Below are 20,494 nucleotides of genomic sequence, written 5' to 3'. Positions count from 1 at the left end.
CTGGAAATAGCTGGACTATTATTTTCCAGTCCAGCATGGAATAACGTGAAAATTCAGTAGAATTGGAAACCCAGTTTTATAAAGGTTTCAGAGTAACAGCCGTGTTAGTCTGTATTCGTAAAAAGAAAAGGAGTACTTGTGGCACCTTAGAGACTAACCAGTTTATTTGAGCATGAGCTTTCGTGATATGCTATGCATCCGATGAAGTGAGCTGTAGCTCACGAAAGCTCATGCTCAAATAAACTGGTTAGTCTCTAAGGTGCCACAAGTACTCCTTTTCAGTTTTATAAAGTGTAATGCAGCCAAGCACAATGCATTTCCAGTCCAATTAACAAACCTGTAGGTCGGCATTGACTACTCTGATGTTCATAAAAGTTAAGATGACGTGAATGCTGGCACACACGCAGAAGACCTCAGTGAATGTATGCAACCTTCTGAAACATTCATTTTGAAAGCTTCTTGAAAGTCCCTTTAAAACAAAATACAATTAGGCTTGTAGAATGGAAAGTCGGGTTTACATTTTTCCATTGTCCACATGTTGGTTGGTTGTCCCCTACCCCACATCATGACAGATGAATGCTACTAACCATCTCTTACTGAGAAGTCATGATTTAGGATTTAACTAAACAGGAATATTTTATTCTATTCAGTAATAAACTAAAACACATTCAGGCCTTCTCCTGAGCCCAAGCATCAGAACTGGAGTTAAGTGCAAACTGTTTGTCCCAGAAGCGACTCCTCTTGTTTTCCCACTTGCACAGATGTTTCTTCCACTAGCTTTGGCTTGTAATTTCTAAGGAGTTGGTTATCTTATGTATATATTTGTATTTCTCTTCTCCCCCCCCCCCCTTTTTTTTCCCCTCCACCTCAACCAGAGAGAATGCAATGCTGGAATATCTAAAGATTGCCCAAGACTTGGAGATGTATGGGATCAACTACTTTGAAATCAAGAATAAGAAAGGAACGGACTTGTGGCTGGGAGTAGATGCACTGGGCCTGAATATTTATGAGAAGGATGATAAGTAAGTGTGTGTGCGCGCGCGCACGTGCCTGATCCCTCCAAAGGACAACGGGCTGGTGCTGAAGCCCAAAGAACTTTAAATTAGTAAAATTAGTGCTTGCTTGGTGAATGCCACCTGAGTTTGGATAGCCCTGGGGTAAAGTTTGTGTTGGGAAGCAGGGCAAGGCTTGTGCTTTACGTGAATCCTGACTTGCCTCTTCCTTCCCTCACAATGTGACTGCTTTCTTCTTAGGCTATGCACCAGCATGTCCGAAACTTGAAATTATGTCCATAACATCTCTTTAAATGTAGTGCATGAAATCACAGAACTAAACTGCCAGGATTGTTAACTTCCATTTCCATACACGGCTGTAAAATCAGGCCCTAAAGAATTATTTTAGGGAAATATCAGTGTTGTCCAAAGTTAGGTGATCAGACACCACACCATCACAGTGGTTGCAGCGTAAGACTCTATAGACCAGATTCTCATTATGCACTCCCAGGAACTGCCTTTTTCAGGGATGAGTGCTAAACACAGTTGCCAATAATGTAAGAGCTAATTAGAGTAAATTCCTTTAGTGTGTCCGTAGTTGCAACCGATCCTTTCAGTAGTTGTGGGCTCACTAATAATGGAGTATGAGAGGTGGAAAAGAAGTCTGAGAAGCAGGAAGAAGTAGACTGAAGATTAAAGAAGAATAAAGTTTAAAAGGAAATGGGTACTCTTTGTGTGTGTCTCATTTTGCTGGATTCTAAAAAATGAAGCACAGGCCCAAAGTGCGGCAAGGTGAAATAAGAGGAAGTTTGAAGTGAAGGATTCTGTGTCAATGACTTAGGCTCTTAGTCCTGGGTTCGTTTCTCTGAATTTCTAATATAAATTGTAAGCCCTAATAATAGTAGGGTTGCAACAGGACCGTAGGGGATGGAGGGTAAGTCTGGGTCTAAAATGACAGTTGAGATGTAGCATTAATGGGAACTGTTTGAGGTTCCTGTTAGGACTGCAGAGGAAAAGAACACATTTCTCTTTGCTGTATTAATGTGTGCCATCACCCAGAAAACAAGGAGTGTCACATGAGATATTACATGAGTGAAACTACCTTTCTTTATTTCTTGAATGACTGGTTTCGCTGTGTAACCATGGTCACGCAAACAGGTTTTTCGAGCTGCATAACCAGGCAATATGTAGCCTTGACCTCTGAAAGAGAATTATGTAGAAAAACTTACAAAACAAAATAAATGTTAAGTCACATTATTTATTTTATTCAACTTTTTTGCTACTATGCAATTGGATCTTCTGAGCAGATAATGTCAGGACTAGGAGAAACAGTGGTGTACATAAATCAGGACTGGATGCACTGGCAGAGCTTTGGGATTGGGATGGGGGAGGTTGGGGAAAATTTTGCAAATGTTTTGTTTACTGTTGAGTAAGATGTTACTACTTATTAAATACAGGAGTCTATGCTATGTCGGTACCTATATTTAAGGGTGAAGACCAGTCCCCCCAAACTTGATTTCTACTACAGTATTTAAAATGTGGGGTGGGGGAGAGAGAAGACTATCATTATAACGTACTACATCTGGAATTTATTCAACAAGGTATCCGTGCCACCTCAAGTATACTGTATTACTACATGCTGGTGTTAGATTTCTTATTTAATTTAATATGGAGGAGACAGGAGCAGTTATTGCCAAATTAAAACCTAGGCAAGCAAATTACTCTGTGTGTACAGACGCACAGGCGCACAGAATAAAGGTTAAGAAATGCTAAATTTTAATAGGTGTTCATTTTACTTTTGCACTGGTTTAAAGGCTGGTGCTGGGAAGAAGGCTTGGGCCCAGTGTTTCTACAATCCTGGGTTTAAATGGTAGGTAGCTTCCACCATTTGATACAAGGCTTGGACAAATTTGCCTTAAGTTGCAAGCTCTTGTTTCTCTGGGCCTCTTTTCCTTTCCTTTCCTTTCCTTCCCTTCCCTATGTATAGTGCTTATAATCTTGAAGAAACTCCAGTTATTAGAAGTAATAACCTGGAGTTGTTAAAACATTAAATATTTCTAGTACACTAAAGAGGTTATTAAATGTTTGTTAGAAATTCCTTTGTCATTGAAACTGTTTGCCATCTTAATGATGGATTACTGCACGCACAGCTCCCCCACCCCACCCCCCAATGCAGTGTGCTATAGAACTTGTAAGAATCTGCTGTTCTTTGTGAGCAAGCACTGGAGTTCTGCAAGCTTAATTTCTTCACTTCCACTTTGCTTCATTAAATTATCAAGATGGAATCTGCCTATTCTATGTTTTAACTGAAACAGAGAAATTAAACTCATGCTTGTCACTTCATCTAGGTAAGGAGAATTTTACACTGGCCCTTTCTTGTAAAGGGATGCTGTCTGAGCAGATTTTGGCTCAAAATTTAGACTGCAAAAATAACTTTTTTAAATACTAATGAAAACTGGTTTTTAAAAATAACTGCACATACCCCAACAGCGTCTGAACACAGATGCTGCAGTATTGGGCGGGTATATGAGAACCTAAAAATGAAATGGACTAGAAAACAATTAGACTTAGTAATTTCTCTTTTGATTTATCTCTTATTTTTCCAAGCTCAGAAATTCAAAAAGTAGTTGGCATAAATAGTGAAAAGTTAAGATATGGACTTGTAATTTTTTTGTTTTAATAATCTGAGGTCTTTGTATTACTGAGAGGAATTCTTGTTTGTTTTAAAATAGACTTTTAGCCTACCAGTTTGTGCTTTAACTGCAGGTATGTTTTCCAGTAGCAAAGAACTGGATAGGACTGTTTAGCATATGAGAGAGCCCATGGTTTAAAGTTCTGCTGTATGACTTTTGGGCAAAGTCCCTTGTGCAGGTTTCATGCAAGAACAAAACACCTCTTTGTCTCCAGTCTCACCAATAATCTGTGGGGGGGGGAGAAATATAAAAGAGGTGTCTGCTTCCCTTAACTGTCTCTGATAAGCAAGTGGCTGAGTCCCATGATCATATTCTTAAAGAAGATTTTCTGGAGCCTAAATCCATAGCATGCTTAAGTGCTGTCCTGAATAGGGATTGCAGAACATGGGCCTTAAAAGACAAAAATATGTTCCATTGTATATTTTATTAGTCAGAAAATAGATGTAAACTTCGGAGTCTGTATCATTCCAGACAGTGTTTGTTAATAGTTTTGGAAGGGCCCTATATACTTCAGTGCAAGAAAAAAAAAAAAGGTATTGTGGGGTTTTTTTTAAAAGCCAAGATTTTCAAAAACTGGTGCCTGAATTAAGGCTCCTAAATCCATAGTTAGATACCTTAAAAAAAGGGGCCTGACATTCAAAAGTGCTGAGAATGTAACAGATCTTGCAGTAGTCAAATGGAGCTGTGGGGACTGAGCACTTCTGAAATTCAAGCGCACACACTCTTGCATTTAATGGCCACAATGTCACTAGGTTGGTTACATTGAATTAGGAAAGGGAGAGCCGCTGAGTTCAATAAGGGATGTAGAGGGACATATCTTCCTGTAGGCAGAAGAAAATGTTTTTCTCATGTTTTATTTAGTATTTCAAGTTGTCTGGTCTGTTTTAGAGCATGTGGCTCAGGGCCCCCACCCCCACCCCCCCACAGAGGAGTGAAGTAATGGCACAGTAATGGAAGTAATGTTTCAAATTCTGGAAAGAAGATCAATTAACCACACATCTTGTTGTTTTGTTTGTAACTTGGCTTCTTTTAAAACCTGTCTTTGTTTTCAGATTGACCCCAAAGATTGGCTTCCCCTGGAGTGAAATCAGAAACATCTCTTTCAATGACAAAAAGTTTGTTATAAAACCTATTGACAAGAAGGCACCTGTAAGTACATTTAGAATGAACTCTTGCATATCAAGTTTAGATTGTTAAATACTTTTCATCTCCACGCCACAAAATACAGTTCTTGTACTCCTTATAAAAACTCTCATTGCATCAGAAACAGTATATGCTACTACAGAGTAGTCATCAAATATTTCTTCCTATAACTAAGGCTACAATTCTGTCACAGAAGTTGTGGAAGTCACAGATTCCATGACTTTCTACGACCTCCGTGACTTCTGCAGCAGTCAGTGCAGCTGATCCCAGTGCCAGCTGCTCGGGCAGCTCTAGGCAGCACTGGCCCCAGGGAGTACCCACGCAGTGGCTGACGGAACTGTTCATCTTAGAAAAGAGATGACTAAGGGGGAATATGATAAAGGTCTATAAAAATCATAAATGGTGTGGAGCAGGTAAATAGGGAGGTGTGTTTTACCCTTCATGAAACACAAGAACCAGGGGTCACCCCATTGCATTAATAGGCCACTGGTTTAAAACTAACATACAGAAGTACTTTTTCACACAATGCACAATCAACCTGTGGAACTTGTTGCCAGGGAATGTTATGAAGTCTAAAAGTATAGCTGGGTTCAAAAAAATTAGATAAATTCATAGAGGCTAGGTCCATCAATGGCTATTAGCCAAGTTGGTCAGGGGTGCAACGCCATACTCTATGTCCCTAAACTGTTGACTGCCAGAAGCTGGGACTGGACAATGGGATGGATCACTCTAACTGCCCTGTTCTGTTCATTCCCTCTGAAGCATCTGGCACTGGCTGCTGTCAGAAGACAGTCTACTGGGCTAGATGGATCTTTGGTCTGACCCAGTATGGCCATTCTTATGGCCCTAAGGAGGTTGGAGTGCAAAACAGCACTTCAGAATTATAGAAACATCCTTGTCTTGCTATATCCCACATACCACCACCCAAACACTCGCCACTGCCCCACCAAAAAAATATTCTCTACAATTCTATCTCACGCTCATATCTGAGGTACTTCCAAAGGTGATGTCTAAGTTACCTCTTCATAGACAAATAACTTTTGAGTCATTTTAAAAAAAAAATTTATCCCAGGGCTTCTCTCTTCTCAGAACACCTGGAGTTGCTGGATAATTGTTTTTATATTAAAGGCTTCTTGTGATGCTCTCTAAAACTGAACATACATAGCATTCTTACTGAGGGTTTCAGGAGCACGTCACTCCAAAAGTGCACATCACACACTAGATTGTTGCATATTTTGACTTCTGAAACTTCACAGTTTTTTGGAGACAGATTAGGGGGGCAACTCGCATTGCAATTCTGATTCCAAGAAAGGAACAGAATCTCTTAAATGAGCTTCTAGACTTATTAGGGTAGGGAGAAGCAAGGACATGGATACCTGAAAAGAGGTAATTTTAAATATAGTACTTGTGTATTTAAAATAAGCACGTTTTCCCAGCTAACTGTAGTGAATTGACCAATATCGCTATCAGTTATCAAACCATGAAGAATGGAATAACAGGAATAGGTGAGGCTTATTCTGACAGTCCTGTCTGCTGTTGGAAAAGCAGGAGAAAAGGGCATTGAGAAAAGGGCATGCTCTTGCAGTAGCTCATCTATTAACATAAGGCTTGGGGAAAACGCAGCTTTTAGAAACAGTCAGTTTGGTTTTGGTAGGGCTTTTTGAGAAAATAATTGTGGCTCCGGAGTTAAAAGCAAAAGACTCAAGAAACTGTTTAAATAATGAACAGCAGAATATTGAAAAACTGTCGGTGTGAAATCCATCCTTTTCTTAGAAACAAACTTGTTTTATAATGTAATTCATGGCAACCACCAAAACAGTGCCCCGCCTGTAAAGGTTCACCTCCTTGTTCATGCTGGACTGCTCAGTAGGAAAGCCCCTTTGTGAGCTCAGCCATACTTCACACTGAGTACAAAATGTTAATCTCCTGTTTGTGATTCATGGACACAGCTTTCCACCCACTCTCCAATTGCAAATCTGAATGCATTTAAAATGGAAACTTGCAGGAGACTAATACAGTAAAGCAGTTACTATTGAAAACACCTATTATGTCTGTTCAGTTTGGAGTGCCTTGTATGCTCTAGATGCTTCTTGTATTCAAACTTTGCTACAAAAAAGAGAAGCAGAGGTCTTGGTTTTTTTTTTTTTTGGACACATGTTTTGAGCTTCCAAGGACAAACGTTAAAAACAACCAACAGAAATAACAACCCAGCCCTTGTCTTGCTACCTGAAGAATCCCCAAAGTAAAAATAGGATTGCCATTTTTCCTCTTTATATTGACAAGGCTTTAAGTTTACTAGGAGCAGAGTCTGACTCCTGAGTTACTTGGTTCTGTGGAGATTCTTTCTGAGTCCATGTGCCATGGATACTGAATAGAGATGGAAGATTTTGCTGGGGGTATCAAAATACCAAGTGAGAATGCATATCTTCATCTCAAGCCAGGGTAGGGTGGGACTGAGCTCTTCTGTGCCTCTGATTATAATGTTCACTGCAAAACTCCTGTGTTCTTACATGAATTCATTTTCCCTTACTTACAAGGCTATAGATGACAAATGTGACTACCATCCATGACTTTAGTATTTACCTTCTTGGAGTTAGACATTGCTTAGAGATGGAGGCCATACCTGCATACAATACACATAGCTGTTCAGCTTTTTTTAAATGTTTGCCATAAGTGGAAGCATAATGAATAATTTACAGCTGTAGACAATATCAGGCATGCCAAAGACATTGTGATCTGAATAGTCAGAAAAACCAAACAGACCACCTTGGTTGACTGCAAGGTGTGCATCCTTCAGAGTTTCTATGTTTCAGAACTTATCTTTGCCAGCAGGTTCTCGCTAAATTTGGAGTTAGGAGCATTTTTCATTATTTCTAGAGTCACTTCCAGTTTTATTAGTCATAGGTCCAAAATACCTTCTGAACTCCAGGTGTAATTGAAATGTTTGGAGCGGCAGTCATTGATGTCAGACTCAGCCTCTGTAAATGCACAGCTCTGACTCTTCTTGTGTAAATTCCGTTTCATATGAACTATGAGGCACTCCACAGGAGGGTATTTCTAAGGGATTAGTCCATTTCTCAGGTGACTTGTCATTTTATCCGTTGATCTGTCTTATCACCCTATGCAAAGCATTCTGTAATAGCAGAAATGCAATGCTTTATTTATTGAATAATCAGTGTTTCTTGAGTTCAAAGCCCTACTGAATCTATAATTGTTCATATTAAAAAGCTATCTGGCCCAGTAACAGATGAAAAATTCTATGGCTTTGGGCATAGCCTTACTGAAGAACTTACTTTTGGAGGGTCCAGCTGTTACCTACAGGGAGAATGAGTTTTGTTCTAATAAATGGATTGTTGGTTGATTTTGGATTTTGTGCGATTTTTGTTAACTCAGAAACTTTTCCCTGTTCTTTAACTCTGTTGGTCATCAGTGCTGCATGTAACCCAATACCCAAAGCATTACTCATGTGGTGTTGGCAGCTGGGGAGGGTGATAGAGTAGTTCACTAATGCTTAACTAGAGCACTGATCACAGTGCAAATCTTCTTAAAAATGTCACCAAGAGACAAAGATGACAATGCAGATGTCATGAATGCAGAAATCTTGCTCCTATTAAAAACTCCCAAAGTTATTTTTGGCTCAGTAGCAAAAGGAGTGAGGAGTCTCCCATCTTCATTCTAGAGGAAGGAATTAAGGTGTGTCTCCTCTCCTTTCCCCCATCATCTAGGAGGAAGGGCAGCATGAATGCTTGATGGTGGCAGTCCCTCAGTGGCCACTTCAGAAGTGGCTATGGACAGTCATTTGTCAATGTGATGGTTCCATTAGTGTGTAGCTACACTCATCCATGTTCTATATTTTGCACCTATGTAGAGATACCACTGCTGGGACTCCCAACAAATATTGATACAACTATTGTGGCTGGACTCTCCAGTACTGGAGACTTTCTGTGACATAGTAATGTTTGTAGCTATGCGACCCCCTGAAAAGTATCTCATGGTACAATTGGCTGAGAGCGCTGACAATTTTTCATCTTTGCCTGAAGAAAGAGATACTAGCAGGGTCTAAGACACTGAATTAGAGGGATCAGTGATCTGACCTATGACTGTAAATCCCTGCAGTATTTTTTAATATTAATCATATACTATTACATTTCAGGTCTCCTTAGGTTTTATTTCCATTCATAAGACCTCCTTGCCCACTTTGTATACAAACGAATAACACAGTAACCACACACTGTCATGTCTTGTGTAATATATAGAGGTGGGTGGGTTACACGGCTGCTTAGGTATCCTCCCAAAAAATCTGATGGTCTTTCCAAGTGTTTCAAACCTCAGGAAACCCCTTCTGTACTACCGCCACTCTTGAATCAAGGTATTTAGGGGAGTGTTGTTAGTCACTGGGAATACATAATTGAAAATGCAGCTGCTATTAATATATAAATGCCTGTGCATGTCTTTGGATTGCAGGAGGATAGTGGCCATGTGATTGCTCTGCCTACAATAAGTTAGAAGTGCTTTATCTCCTTCGATAGGAAACCACTGCCTCATGGACTGAATTCCATTGTTCTGCCTCTCTTCCGTAGGACTTTGTGTTTTATGCACCTCGTCTAAGAATTAACAAGAGGATCCTGCAGCTGTGCATGGGCAACCATGAGCTGTACATGCGCCGCAGGAAGCCGGACACCATTGAGGTCCAACAGATGAAAGCTCAGGCCCGTGAGGAGAAACACCAGAAACAGCTGGAAAGGTGAGCTGAACTTGAGAGAGGAGGGTGAGAGCTCAGGAGAAATGCGGGTGACCGGAATGGAAGCAAATTGGCAGGATTAAGCATTTTAGTTGTGATGACAGCTGAACTGGAGCCAATAGGGTGGGGTTGCACCAAAGCAGGTGAACCATTCAGACCCTGAGGGCTACTGCCCTCATCCCACCTTAGCCAGAGGGGAGAATTCAGGGCCAGATACTAACTTAGAGGGGGTATTGACTAAAGAGAGAAGAAACAATTCAAAAGAACATAGGAATTGCCAGACACTCTCAGACCTGAAGTCCACATGCCAGTATCCTATCTGACAGCGGTCAGTACCAGATGCTTGTGAGGAAAGTACAAGAAACTACATAGTGGGCAGTTAGAGAATAACCTACCCATAGAGAAATTTCCTCCTAACCGCATTTGTTGGCTTCTGCCCTGGAGCATGAGTATTTATATCCCTTCAAGTCTTTGTGATCTAATTTAACTGTAGGTATTCTTCTTATCCACATGGATTTCTAATCCCTTCCTCGAATTCTGCTTAAATCTTGGCCTCAATGGTCACTAGAGGCAGATAGGTCTGCCAGTTGATTGCCTTGGAGGAAAAGTGTTCCCTTCTGTCAATTTTTAAATTTGCTGCTGCTGTCTTTCATCTTATATTATGAGATGATAAATAGGAACATGTGATTTGACTATGGCTATTGTTACTTTGTATACTTCTAGCAGGTCTTTTGTTTAACTCTGGTACCATTTAGTGTAGAGCAATCTTCTCAATGGTTCTCCGTCTGGAAGTATTTACATGCCTCTAATCATTTTTAGAGAGGCATGGTAGGAGAGAGAATCTCTCTTATTGGACCATCTTCTGTTGGTGAAACAAGCCTTCGAACTTACCCAGAGCTCTTCTTCAGGTCCTCGAAAACTTGTGTGTCTCACCAATAGAAGTTGGGCCAATAAAAGAGATTACCTCACCCACCTGGTGTCTCTAATGTCCTGAGACTGACATGGGTACAACTACACTGCATCTGTCTGTGAATCCTTCTTTTTGCAGTGGGGTGTCCAACACTCAACACAGTGCTCTTGGGTAGGATGTAGCATTGACTTGGAAAAGAGAGACGGAAAGTATATAACTTATCCCATTCCTTAGTAGTAGTGGTAGTATTACCCAGAGCATCTAAGAGACCTGGTTATGGCCCAGGACCCATTGTGCTAGGTGCTGTACAAACACAGAACAAAGACAGTCCCCACCCCAAGGACCCCCTAACATAGTTTTTGACTGGCATTAAACACTGAGCAGAGGTTTTCACTGAGCTTTCTACAGAGATGCCCAGGCCTCCTGCAGCATGGATGCAGTTCAGTGGAGCAAACAAATTCCTACCTTCCTAGGTTCTAAACTTAAGTTATTTCTCTCTAACAGGCAACAGTTAGAAAGTGAAAAGAAGAAAAGAGAGACAATTGAAAAAGAGAAGGAGCAGATGTTGAGGGAGAAAGAGGAGCTGATGTTGAGACTGCAAGAGTATGAAATAAAGACCAAGAAGGCTGAGAAAGGTAAAGGGCTTGCACTGGTCAGCAGGCAAGGTCCAGGTGATTCCCCCACACTGGGCTTTGCCCTTCTACTTTGCAAAGCAGTGATGTGGCTTGACAGCTGCCCTTATCCTAAACGCTACCATCTTGTGACGCTTAGATCTGCTGCACAAAACAAACTTCTACCAGTGTGTCTGTGCACATGTATAAATATAGGGACAGCGAAATCCTTCCTTTTCAGTGCAGTGATCACCAGCTATTGTATAGAGAAAGTAGATGTCAAGTGACCTTTATTTTTTTTGTCTGGGAACTGAGGTTCAAAACTGAATGTTCGCTTTCCCATACGAGGAAGGTGTAGTATGGCCACTTCCATCAGTGACTGACTCAAACATTTCTCACTCAAGTAGCTTTTAATGGTCACTCCCGTAACTCCCCTGCCAGGACACCTAATGCTTCGTTAACAAGACATCAGTGAGATCGGAGTCTGTCTCTTCCCTACCTCCAATGTGTAGAGAAATATGGAGGACCAGAAGCAGCAACATCCAGTCCTACTCCATAAATAGGTATTCTAAGACTTTGGAGTTGCCATGTTTTCCTCAATATGGAGTAAAACCCACAATTAGACTCTCGTTACCTACATTCTGTAAAGGGAACATTACCTAGAACATAAGCTACGGACCTCTTGCATATGATGTGTCAGGTAACTGCATTTAGACTTGTTCAGAAACCAAGTTGGAGTTTGTGGATAGAAGACTGGAATGAAGTATTTCTTAGTCTTGCTCCCATGAGCATTTGCACCAGTGTGCAAAACCCCTTTTGTAAAGTGGTTAGTTAAACCCATTGACTTACTGCTTTCCTCTTCCTTTACAGAGCTCTCAGATCAGATCCAAAAAGCCATGCAGCTTGAGGAGGAGAGGAGGCGAGCAGAGAAGGAAGCTGAACGTCTGGAGGCCGAGCGCTTGGCTGCTCTCCAAGCCAAGGAAGAGCTGGAGAAGCAAACTGTTGACCAGATGAAGAGCCAGGAACAGTTGGTAGGAACCATAGGCTTTTTGAGTCTTAGCATATAAAGCCTTGAGTCGTATATTTCAGTTAATGTAGGCTCACTACTGCATATTTTTAAATGAAGTCTTGGATACAAGGAAATGATCCATTAGGCCAGAGGACGCACTGCAGTAGCATAATCATGGAATCAGTCTTTGACTGGGAAACTTTTCAAATGATATACCAAATAAGTGCAAATTGCCCATAACTTAATGGAGTCTTTATCACAGTGGAGGAATCTATTCACAAAATCATGTAACATTTGCGTCATGTTTCTTATTCAGAAAAGCATTATTGAAAAAGCTCCAAATATAATTCTAGCTTTGCTATTCAACAGGCTACAGAACTTGCAGAATATACAGCCAAGATTGCTCTTCTGGAAGAGGCAAGGAAGCGTAAAGAGAGTGAGGTTGAAGAATGGCAACACAGGGTGAGTTTTTCTGCTTTCCTAAATTGGTACATTTTACTAATTCAAGTTTAAAGCTCTGGATCGATCTGCTTAGCCTTGTATAACACCACAAAAGAGAATCTTTAGTAAAGTCCTAAGGGAAATGCTGAATTTATGAATGCGGCTATTAACTTCCAACCCAAAATGCAATATGTAATTTCCCTCCTCCAACAAATCTGACTCTTCTCAAACCTCTAACCAGTGAGCTATATAACAACTTAAAATGCAGTCTTAACTATAGAGTCATGATCGTAATGTATTTGGGCATCTTAGGAAACACATGTTCTTGTATGAAAGTGTTGAATGAAGGAGAGAGAAACGGACAAAGTAAATGTAGCAGCACTAATGTAGTGGTCCCAATAACTTTGTGCTATTGGAAAGTGCCTTCTTTTGGCCTTGACACAGGGGACTGAAGTATTCCTAATGGAATGCAGCAGAAGTGAGAGCAAATCTGGAAGATCCTTAAGTGTGTAGTTATATGTATGTGCCAACATAAATTAAACACTATATCTGGAAAACCTTTCCTCATTCTTTGGTTTTCTATTTTGTCTTTGCTATTTTGCACCTCTAGGAAAACAACCCTGCAGCATTTTGTTCATGAATAATCATCTTGTAGAGGAAAATGTGTGTTCTTAACATTTTTCAAACACTGATTAGAGATCTGATAGCAATCCAAAAGTTTAGAGCTGGCTGGGGATACTCTGGATATTTCAGAACTTCAGTGAAAACTGCCAAAACTCTTAGCAACAGTTTTTCCTTCCCCTTCCCCCCCTCCTCCCCCCCCCCCCCCCCCGCCCCAGCTACCTTTAAAGTTGAAGCTTGCCACAGTATTACAGTCCTCCTTCTACATTTGCTGGAAGCTGAGTTCAGTTTTCCCACAAGACCGTAGCTAGTCCTGAGGACGGAAGAACTGTTTAGGAAGCAAGAAGCCCAATTTCTTGCAATTTACACACCACTTTAAAGTCCCACAATTTAGGGATGTAATTTCTCATTTCTCGTGGTATGGACTTCCCAACTAAACTGTTGGTCAGCCTTCTTTTTAATGGATTCCACATTCCCCTACAACACTAATTCTTCAGGCATCATTATATGTTGGAGGAAGACTCTTGCTTAGTGAAATTATACTGGCCTCATCCACAATCCTAATCAAATTTTGGTTTTTTTTAATCTCACCACACAAGAGTATACTGAAAGCATTGTCTTCTGGTTTAGCAAATATCCAACCACTCTAGTGCATCCCTTTCTTTCTGTCCCTTCCCCTTTGGGTGCTACAGTGTGTTCATTGAGCTGGGTTTAAATAAACTTCACATCTGCTTTTGTGCCCATTTTTTTGTTTCCACTTTTAAAGGCCAAGGAAGCCCAGGATGACCTAGTGAAGACAAAAGAAGAGCTACATTTGGTAATGACTGCCCCACCTCCACCGCCAGCCCCTGTCTATGAGCCAGTGAATTACCATGTCCATGATAACTTGCTTGATGAAGGAACAGAATATTCAGGCTACAGTGCAGAGTTCTCAAGTGAAGGCATCTTGGGCGATCGCAATGAAGAGAAACGCACTACTGAAGCAGTGAAGAATCAGCGTGTTCAGAAGCAGTTGATGGTAAGAAAACAAAATTATTGGGAGAAAACTTAAATCTATGTTGCTGAAAATTGAGCCCTGTTTAAATGCACAGCTCTTCCAGAATGGTGTATGTAAAATATTAAAGGATCATCTATATGGAAACTTAGTGTACAGCAAGCAGGGTGTAAATCTGCAGCATGCTGTGAGGACCTGCTACGGCACACTAAAAGTTCGTAGCGCACTTTGACCTACTGCTGGGAACCGTACTGTGCGCTGCAGAACTGTTTGTACATGGCAGCAGGGTCCACATGGCCAGTTAGCGTGCTGTAGGTTTACACCCTGGTTTTCCATGCACTAAATCTCCATGTCGACAAGCCCTACAAGACGTCTTGAACATAAAGCTGCCTGTGCTTTAACATGATTGATTTTCATGCAGTACATATGGGCTTTGCTTATTAGTAGGGGTGCACTGACGCTTCTGGTTCTTTCAAATAGCTAGTGTTCACAGTCTGCACATTGTAATACTCAAATGTCCAGATCTCCAGTTCACCCATTTCCACCGTACTCGTCTGCATCCCAAGGATGTTGTCAAATGCCTCTAAAACATTATTAATCCTTGACTCTGTCAAACTCTCGTGAGATGCAAGGTCTTTCATGTGTGACCCAGATTTGTGACATTCTGTACTTAATGTTGCAGACCCTGACAGATGAGCTGGCCCAGGCCAGGGATGAAAACAAGAGAACCCACAATGACATGATCCATACAGAGAACATGCGACAGGGACGTGACAAGTACAAGACGCTGAGGCAGATCCGACAGGGCAACACCAAGCAGAGAATCGATGAGTTTGAGGCTATGTAAGCGCACTTTACAGCCAAAAAGGCAAGACTATGGGAAAGGCAGAGCTTATCCTACGATCTGCCTTTTCTGAGGGGTCACTGTGTAACATCTAAATATCAAATGCTCTAAACCTAGAGAAGCTCCCACCGTCAGCTTATCCTCCAGTTTTCACTATTAAAATGTGGTGACTGCCCATTAAGTCTGTCAGCCAAGCAATTAATTCTGATAACTTTTGCTCATTCATATCCTAGTGCCAAAAGGCCTATAAGTCACATCCACTTTTTTTTCCATGCAGGGTTTATTTTAATACTACATCTTTCTGTTCATAAAGATATTATGCTGTGATAGGTGGTACATCTGGATTCAGCTGTTTAAATAAAAACACTATGCTGTGGGTGAATTTTGTGCCATATATCTTTACACTCTTTAAGTACAGCACATAACCTGACTAATTCTACATTCTGCTTTGTCAGCAAAGACCTGCAGGCCCTTATTTATAATTTTACACAATGGTACCAGCAACCATCTGGAAATCTGTTATTTCTACGTACGATAAGTGTGAGGGGTCTTTTTTTGTTGCTCTGTTCAATTGGAGAAATTCCTGCAGTGATCGCTCAGAAGAAATGCAGTATAGGAACACTCTTTGATACTCTCCTTGCATAGGTAGGCAAATATTCTTTCTGTTGGACTCATACTTGTTGATGTGTGTTATACTCCAGCTTAATTAATGATCAGCTGTAGTGTAGTATTTATATATAAATATAGTTGATAAATATGGATTGTGACACTAGTTTAAAAAGGGGAAAAGTTTTGCTCTGTATATTTTGTTACCTTTTTCAGATTTAGTATTAAAATAAATTGCATATGTAAAAACATTTGCCTAAACAAGATACTGTCTGTGCTACAGAAGGCGTGTAAAACTGATTACTTGCTATAAAACACTATCTGTAAAGTGATTTTTTTACTTCAAATAAAATTGTGATATGCACATAATTCAGTAAATACAACCTTACTGCACCTATTTTTTCTAACAAATTTTCTAATTTTTTAAAATATTTGATTTAATAATATTTCAGACTCCAACTATGAAGGGATTGTTTGTTTATATCCCCCTCGTATTCTGTCCATGGAAAGAGCATTTGTAGACTTCCTGTTACCCCCACCCCCACCTTTGAAAATGTGTTAGTGTCAGTGTGTTGGTTCTGCTCCTCCATTTACAACACCAATGCTGCTTTATACTCAACATTAAACCTTTATACCAAGGTGTTTGTGGGTGTTTTTTGCAACACATGAATATGAATAAAAATCTGCAAGGTAACAAAGGATTTGAAGTTGTGTGTTTTGTGCTGTGTAGGGTGTTTAACCCCAGCAGAGCAGTGCTGTATGCACGTTAAAACTACAGTGCAGCTCTACATTTCTCACTTTGGAAATATGAACTCTTATATTTGCAGCTTCACAGTGAAATGTCCTTGGGGGGGGGGGGGGGGGAACACTTTCTCTCTTAGTGAGAAGGCAGAGGAAGACAACTGCTTGTTGCAGTAATGTGTGATTTTTTGGGGGGAGGGGGTGTGAAAGGGATGAGACCTTTCAGATAGAGCATTCTCCCCACCCCAGAGAAGATGCATCCACCAGGAAACTGGTACTTTGCTTGATCTTAGACTGCGTCTACACTGGGAAACCTTCACATGCCAAGTTACTATTCATTATAAGGTAGGCTTGTTTTCTGCAGTCAGACTTGCTGAGGCTGACTAACACAGCACTAAAGATGTCTTTATCCACAAAAGCCTCCCACTGGTACTTCCATGTCTTCATCTGAAAGTGGTGTCTGCCTTTGGTTACAGAATGTGCAAGGCTCTGGCCAAAAGGCTGACCTATGAGCTCTCCAGTGTGCTGCCACTCAATCAAGAGTGGGTTGTGAGGGGTGCCCTATTTGCTGAGAGCAAGAAAACTGCTGCATCACTAACAGTGTGCTCACTCCCCTCCTGCAGCTGCCTTCATCCAGCCTAGGGCAGCTTCTCAGCATCCCCCAGAGCTTGGCTCTGTGATAGAAGGGACCCTTTCTGCAGCCTTCCTGAAGTGGCTCTACAGCTTCAAGCACTTTCCAGCCTCTGGAGCGAAGAGCTCTGTAGTTGAGGAGACAAGGAAGTAACTAGCAGCAACCTCCACCCCACATTCTGAGAGCCTGGAGCAGGTGTTTCCAAACAGTGGTCCATGGACAATCAGTATTCCACAGATCACTTGCTGGTGGGGTCTGCAGAGAGCTGGCTGCCCACCAGCTAACTCTCATTAAAAGATGCTCATTAATAAATATGCTTTCCTTCTCCTTGTTAGCTACTGCTCTAGTTGCCACATTATGGGGGGGAAAGCTAAGGATCTCTGCTCTAGAGTATTTGGTCTTGAGTCAGACTCCCTCAACATGCATATCCCATTGTCTCTTCTGTATTAAGTGCCAAACTCTCTTGCGGTCCCAAGATATCAAAGTGACTAACATCTGAGGGGATACCTTATGCTTTCTCTCCCTCCTGCATTCTTCTTCTTGACATCTTTTTGCTTTTCTTTTGGTAACTGTACTGCAAACAACTTGCAAGCCAAAATCCATCAGTGCTTCAGGTGTCATGGTTTCCTAAGGGAATGTGAAGAAGTTTCACCTCTACTCAAACAGATGGCCTTCGACCACAGTTGTAACCGTGTTAGTCTGTATCCACAAAAATGAGGAGTCTGGTGGCACTTTAGGGGGTGGGTTTTTTACCCATGAAAGCTCATGCCCAAATAAATCCCTTAGTCTTTAAGGTGCCACTGGACTCCTCATTTTTAACCATAGTAACATTTCTGGCAACAAGTGCTGAAGCAACTCAGCAATTGTAGCTTCCCCTTTTGTAATACATACTACAATAATGCATCACTTAATCCCCAAAACACCGCCCGCTAGCTGCTGCTGATAAATGTCTTACCAGAGCTGCTCATGATGAAAAATCACTCATAGGATTTTTTTAATTAAATGCTCCTGGAGTGTGACAGTTGAATATTTTATTAGTTTTGTAATGATTCTAATTACACAGTTCTGCTCTATGTATAGAAACAGGTGGCTTACTTGTGGAGAGCTCTTTTCAAAGGATGTTTCTTTCCAGAAGGCAGAAGTGACCAGGAAGCATGCCATGTTGCTTAACCTTGAGTATAATACTTTCTTCCATGTGTGAGCAGTTGGAAAGGATACGCTTGTCAAAGGGGCGCTATTAGGATTTAAGTGTCCATATTTGAATGCAGCATAAGTGTAATATCTATCCAGATGTTTGGGCTGCTGAGTGTTTTCTGCCATTGAAGTTTTGACTGGGGGTCTGAATCCCAGGTGCCAGATGGTTCTTCTACAGGAAAGTTGAAACAAAAGGGTAAGGCCAAGTGTACATGAACATTTCTGCCCCAACTAACTTATAATCTGTCTCTAACATTTCTTCTAAAGCTTCATGTCTCATTCTGTAACTCCATCCTTAGATACATGTGTCACACTATTTAATGCAGTACAGTGAAGACACCATGTATTCTGCAGCAATCTGGATTTAAATTCTGCAGTAAGGACCCTGGTTTCTGCAGCACTCCACTGCTGCAGTTTGGAGAGACAGCTCCATTTAAACAGAAGTATATTGATGTAAATATAGGAAATTAAAACCAGCACAGCCATGCTTGAGTTTATTACACAATTTTATTTTATTGTAACACTCCTCTGTATCACAGAAACTGGTGGTGAGGAAGCTAGAATTTTTGTCAGGAAGGCAGGGCAGTGGCTGTCAACCTTTCCTGACTACTGTACCTCTTTCAGGAGTCTGTCTTGTATACCCCAAGTTTCACCTCACTTGAAAACTTGCTTACAAAATCAAAGATACTGTCACAGCACACTATTACTGAAAAATTGCTTGCTTTCTCATTTTTACCATATAGTTAACCAATTGGAATATAAATATAGTTTTTACATTTCAGTGTATACTATATAGAGCAGTATAAATAAGTCATTGTCTGAAATTTGTTTGTACTGACTTTGCTAGTGCTTTTTATGTAGCCTGTTGTAAAAGTAGGCAAATAGCTAGATGACTTAATGTACCCTCTGGAAGACCTCTGTGTACCCCTGATTGAGCTTCTGGTACCCAGGAAGGCATATTAGGACAAGTGCTCTACCTAGCTGCTTTTGCTAAAATAATCAGCAGTGAAATAATGAAGTATGGACACATACTGTCACTTATTTTCAGAGTCCCCCACTCAGATAATGGAGCTGTTAACAGTTAGGAGAGATGAGGTTTGACTGTCAGCAGACAATAAGGCATTGGCTTACACACAGCTCATATTTTTAACCATGCAGCTTACAGATCAGTTTTAAAAGAAGAGGTGGATTCTGCCACATATTCTGTGGCTAGAGAATTATATTGCACTGTCCTATTTCCAAGGAGAAGAATCTCTGTCCTCTTGTCTTAAAATCTACTTCAAAGCATGAGACCCTTTTGGTACAATTGCTCTGTGGGGTGCTCTGAGAGCAGGCCTCCACTACACTGCAATGGAGTGGCATGCTGGTGCTGTATCTGGTAACAATGGAAATACAGCAGCAGTTGAGTGGATTAACTGTTTTCCAGTTTGCACAGCGTATTTGGCAGATGGGCAAACAAAACTACAAAACTACTTACAGCTGTGCCTACACCACGGCTGGAGGCAGGCCTGGCAGCATGAGTGGACAGCTGGGTGCTAGTTCTGCTCAATCCAGCACACTACAACTAGCAGTGTGGGTGTGGTGGCATGTGCAGCAGCTCAGGCTAGCCACCCGAGTTCAACCCTTGGGTATGTGCTCGCATGGCTGGCCCAGGCCTGCTGCATGCACCACCCTAGCACCTTAGCTAAAGCAGAGCAAATCTTTGTTTGTCTAGCTGTGCTAGGAAGCCTATTCCTAGCTGCCCCGGAGACATGCCCTGGATCTCACTGAACAAAGCCAGTGAGGCTGAGCCTTTGCCAGATGAACTCATCCCCCTAGGAAAAGCCTAAGTGAAGTTCAACTAATCGACTGCAGTGGAGCAGAGGCATAGCAAGGTTATTCAAAGGGCCTTCTACTGAGAATACCAGCACTGGCTGCAGACCCCACAAAGGAGAAACCTTGGAGTGGAAGAGCCAAGTCTATGGCATAAGATTAAGGCAAACAGCAGCCCGTGGAGAAGCCTGCACAGTAGCAGAGCCTGGCCAGTGCCACCACACATCTAAATCCTCATGCTATTAGCAAAAGTGTCTTTAAGACAAAACCTTATTGGAGGGATGGTCCCCTGCCCCACTCTCAAATGGATGTTTCTGTAATAGAGAAAACAAAGCACTTAGGTATGGGGGTGGACAGAGGCTTGCTTATCATTAAGGCTGGCAGGGAAGATAATAAAAGCTAGGTTATCCCCTGCTAACACTGCTACTCGGGCCTATATTAATCTTTAGAAAACTGCCCAGTTGCCCCTGGGGAAGTTGCTGCAGCACTTGCCCCGGAAGTTGAGATTTCA

At 41.4% G+C, this 20,494-nt stretch overlaps 2 protein-coding genes and 1 long non-coding RNA gene across 12 annotated transcripts in view; 1 reads left to right on the top strand and 2 right to left on the bottom strand.

The window, feature by feature from the left end:
* The window catches only part of EZR (ezrin), a 53,494-nt gene extending 37,384 nt beyond the window's left edge, over positions 1-16,110 (top strand). For both annotated transcript variants that reach the window (XM_037895078.2, XM_043544281.1), the window contains exons 7-14: positions 876-1,022; positions 4,738-4,834; positions 9,409-9,572; positions 10,984-11,114; positions 11,961-12,121; positions 12,469-12,561; positions 13,928-14,179; positions 14,838-16,110. In XM_037895078.2, the coding sequence (XP_037751006.1) occupies positions 876-1,022; positions 4,738-4,834; positions 9,409-9,572; positions 10,984-11,114; positions 11,961-12,121; positions 12,469-12,561; positions 13,928-14,179; positions 14,838-15,002 (1,210 nt within the window). In that variant the 3' untranslated portion in view covers positions 15,003-16,110. The remainder of the gene's footprint in view (positions 1-875; positions 1,023-4,737; positions 4,835-9,408; positions 9,573-10,983; positions 11,115-11,960; positions 12,122-12,468; positions 12,562-13,927; positions 14,180-14,837) is intronic.
* On the bottom strand, positions 235-13,929 carry LOC122465301. Its single transcript, XR_006290041.1, has 3 exons — positions 13,384-13,929; positions 2,095-2,192; positions 235-469 (listed from the first exon to the last, which is right to left on the bottom strand). It is a non-coding gene; the product is annotated as an uncharacterized LOC122465301 (long non-coding RNA).
* A 1,375-nt stretch (positions 16,111-17,485) lies between the features above and the next one.
* Positions 17,486-20,494, bottom strand: part of SYTL3 (synaptotagmin like 3) — a 67,046-nt gene continuing 64,037 nt past the window's right edge. For 8 of the 9 annotated variants that reach the window (XR_006290040.1, XM_043544278.1, XM_043544277.1 and 5 more), the window contains one exon: positions 17,994-18,343. Coding sequence is in view for 7 of the 9 variants with exons in the window: in XM_043544278.1 (XP_043400213.1) it covers positions 18,222-18,343 (122 nt within the window). In the remaining 2 variants the exon portion in view is untranslated. Of the gene's footprint in view, positions 17,605-17,993; positions 18,344-20,494 lie in introns of those variants that run through there. The other variant, XR_005224765.2, reaches the window with a different exon arrangement.

This window comes from Chelonia mydas, chromosome 3, assembly GCF_015237465.2.
Source record: "Chelonia mydas isolate rCheMyd1 chromosome 3, rCheMyd1.pri.v2, whole genome shotgun sequence".
NCBI classification, from domain to species: Eukaryota; Metazoa; Chordata; order Testudines; family Cheloniidae; genus Chelonia; species Chelonia mydas.
Note: the sequence above shows the minus strand (reverse complement) of the source record. Positions and strands in the feature narration are given on the sequence as shown.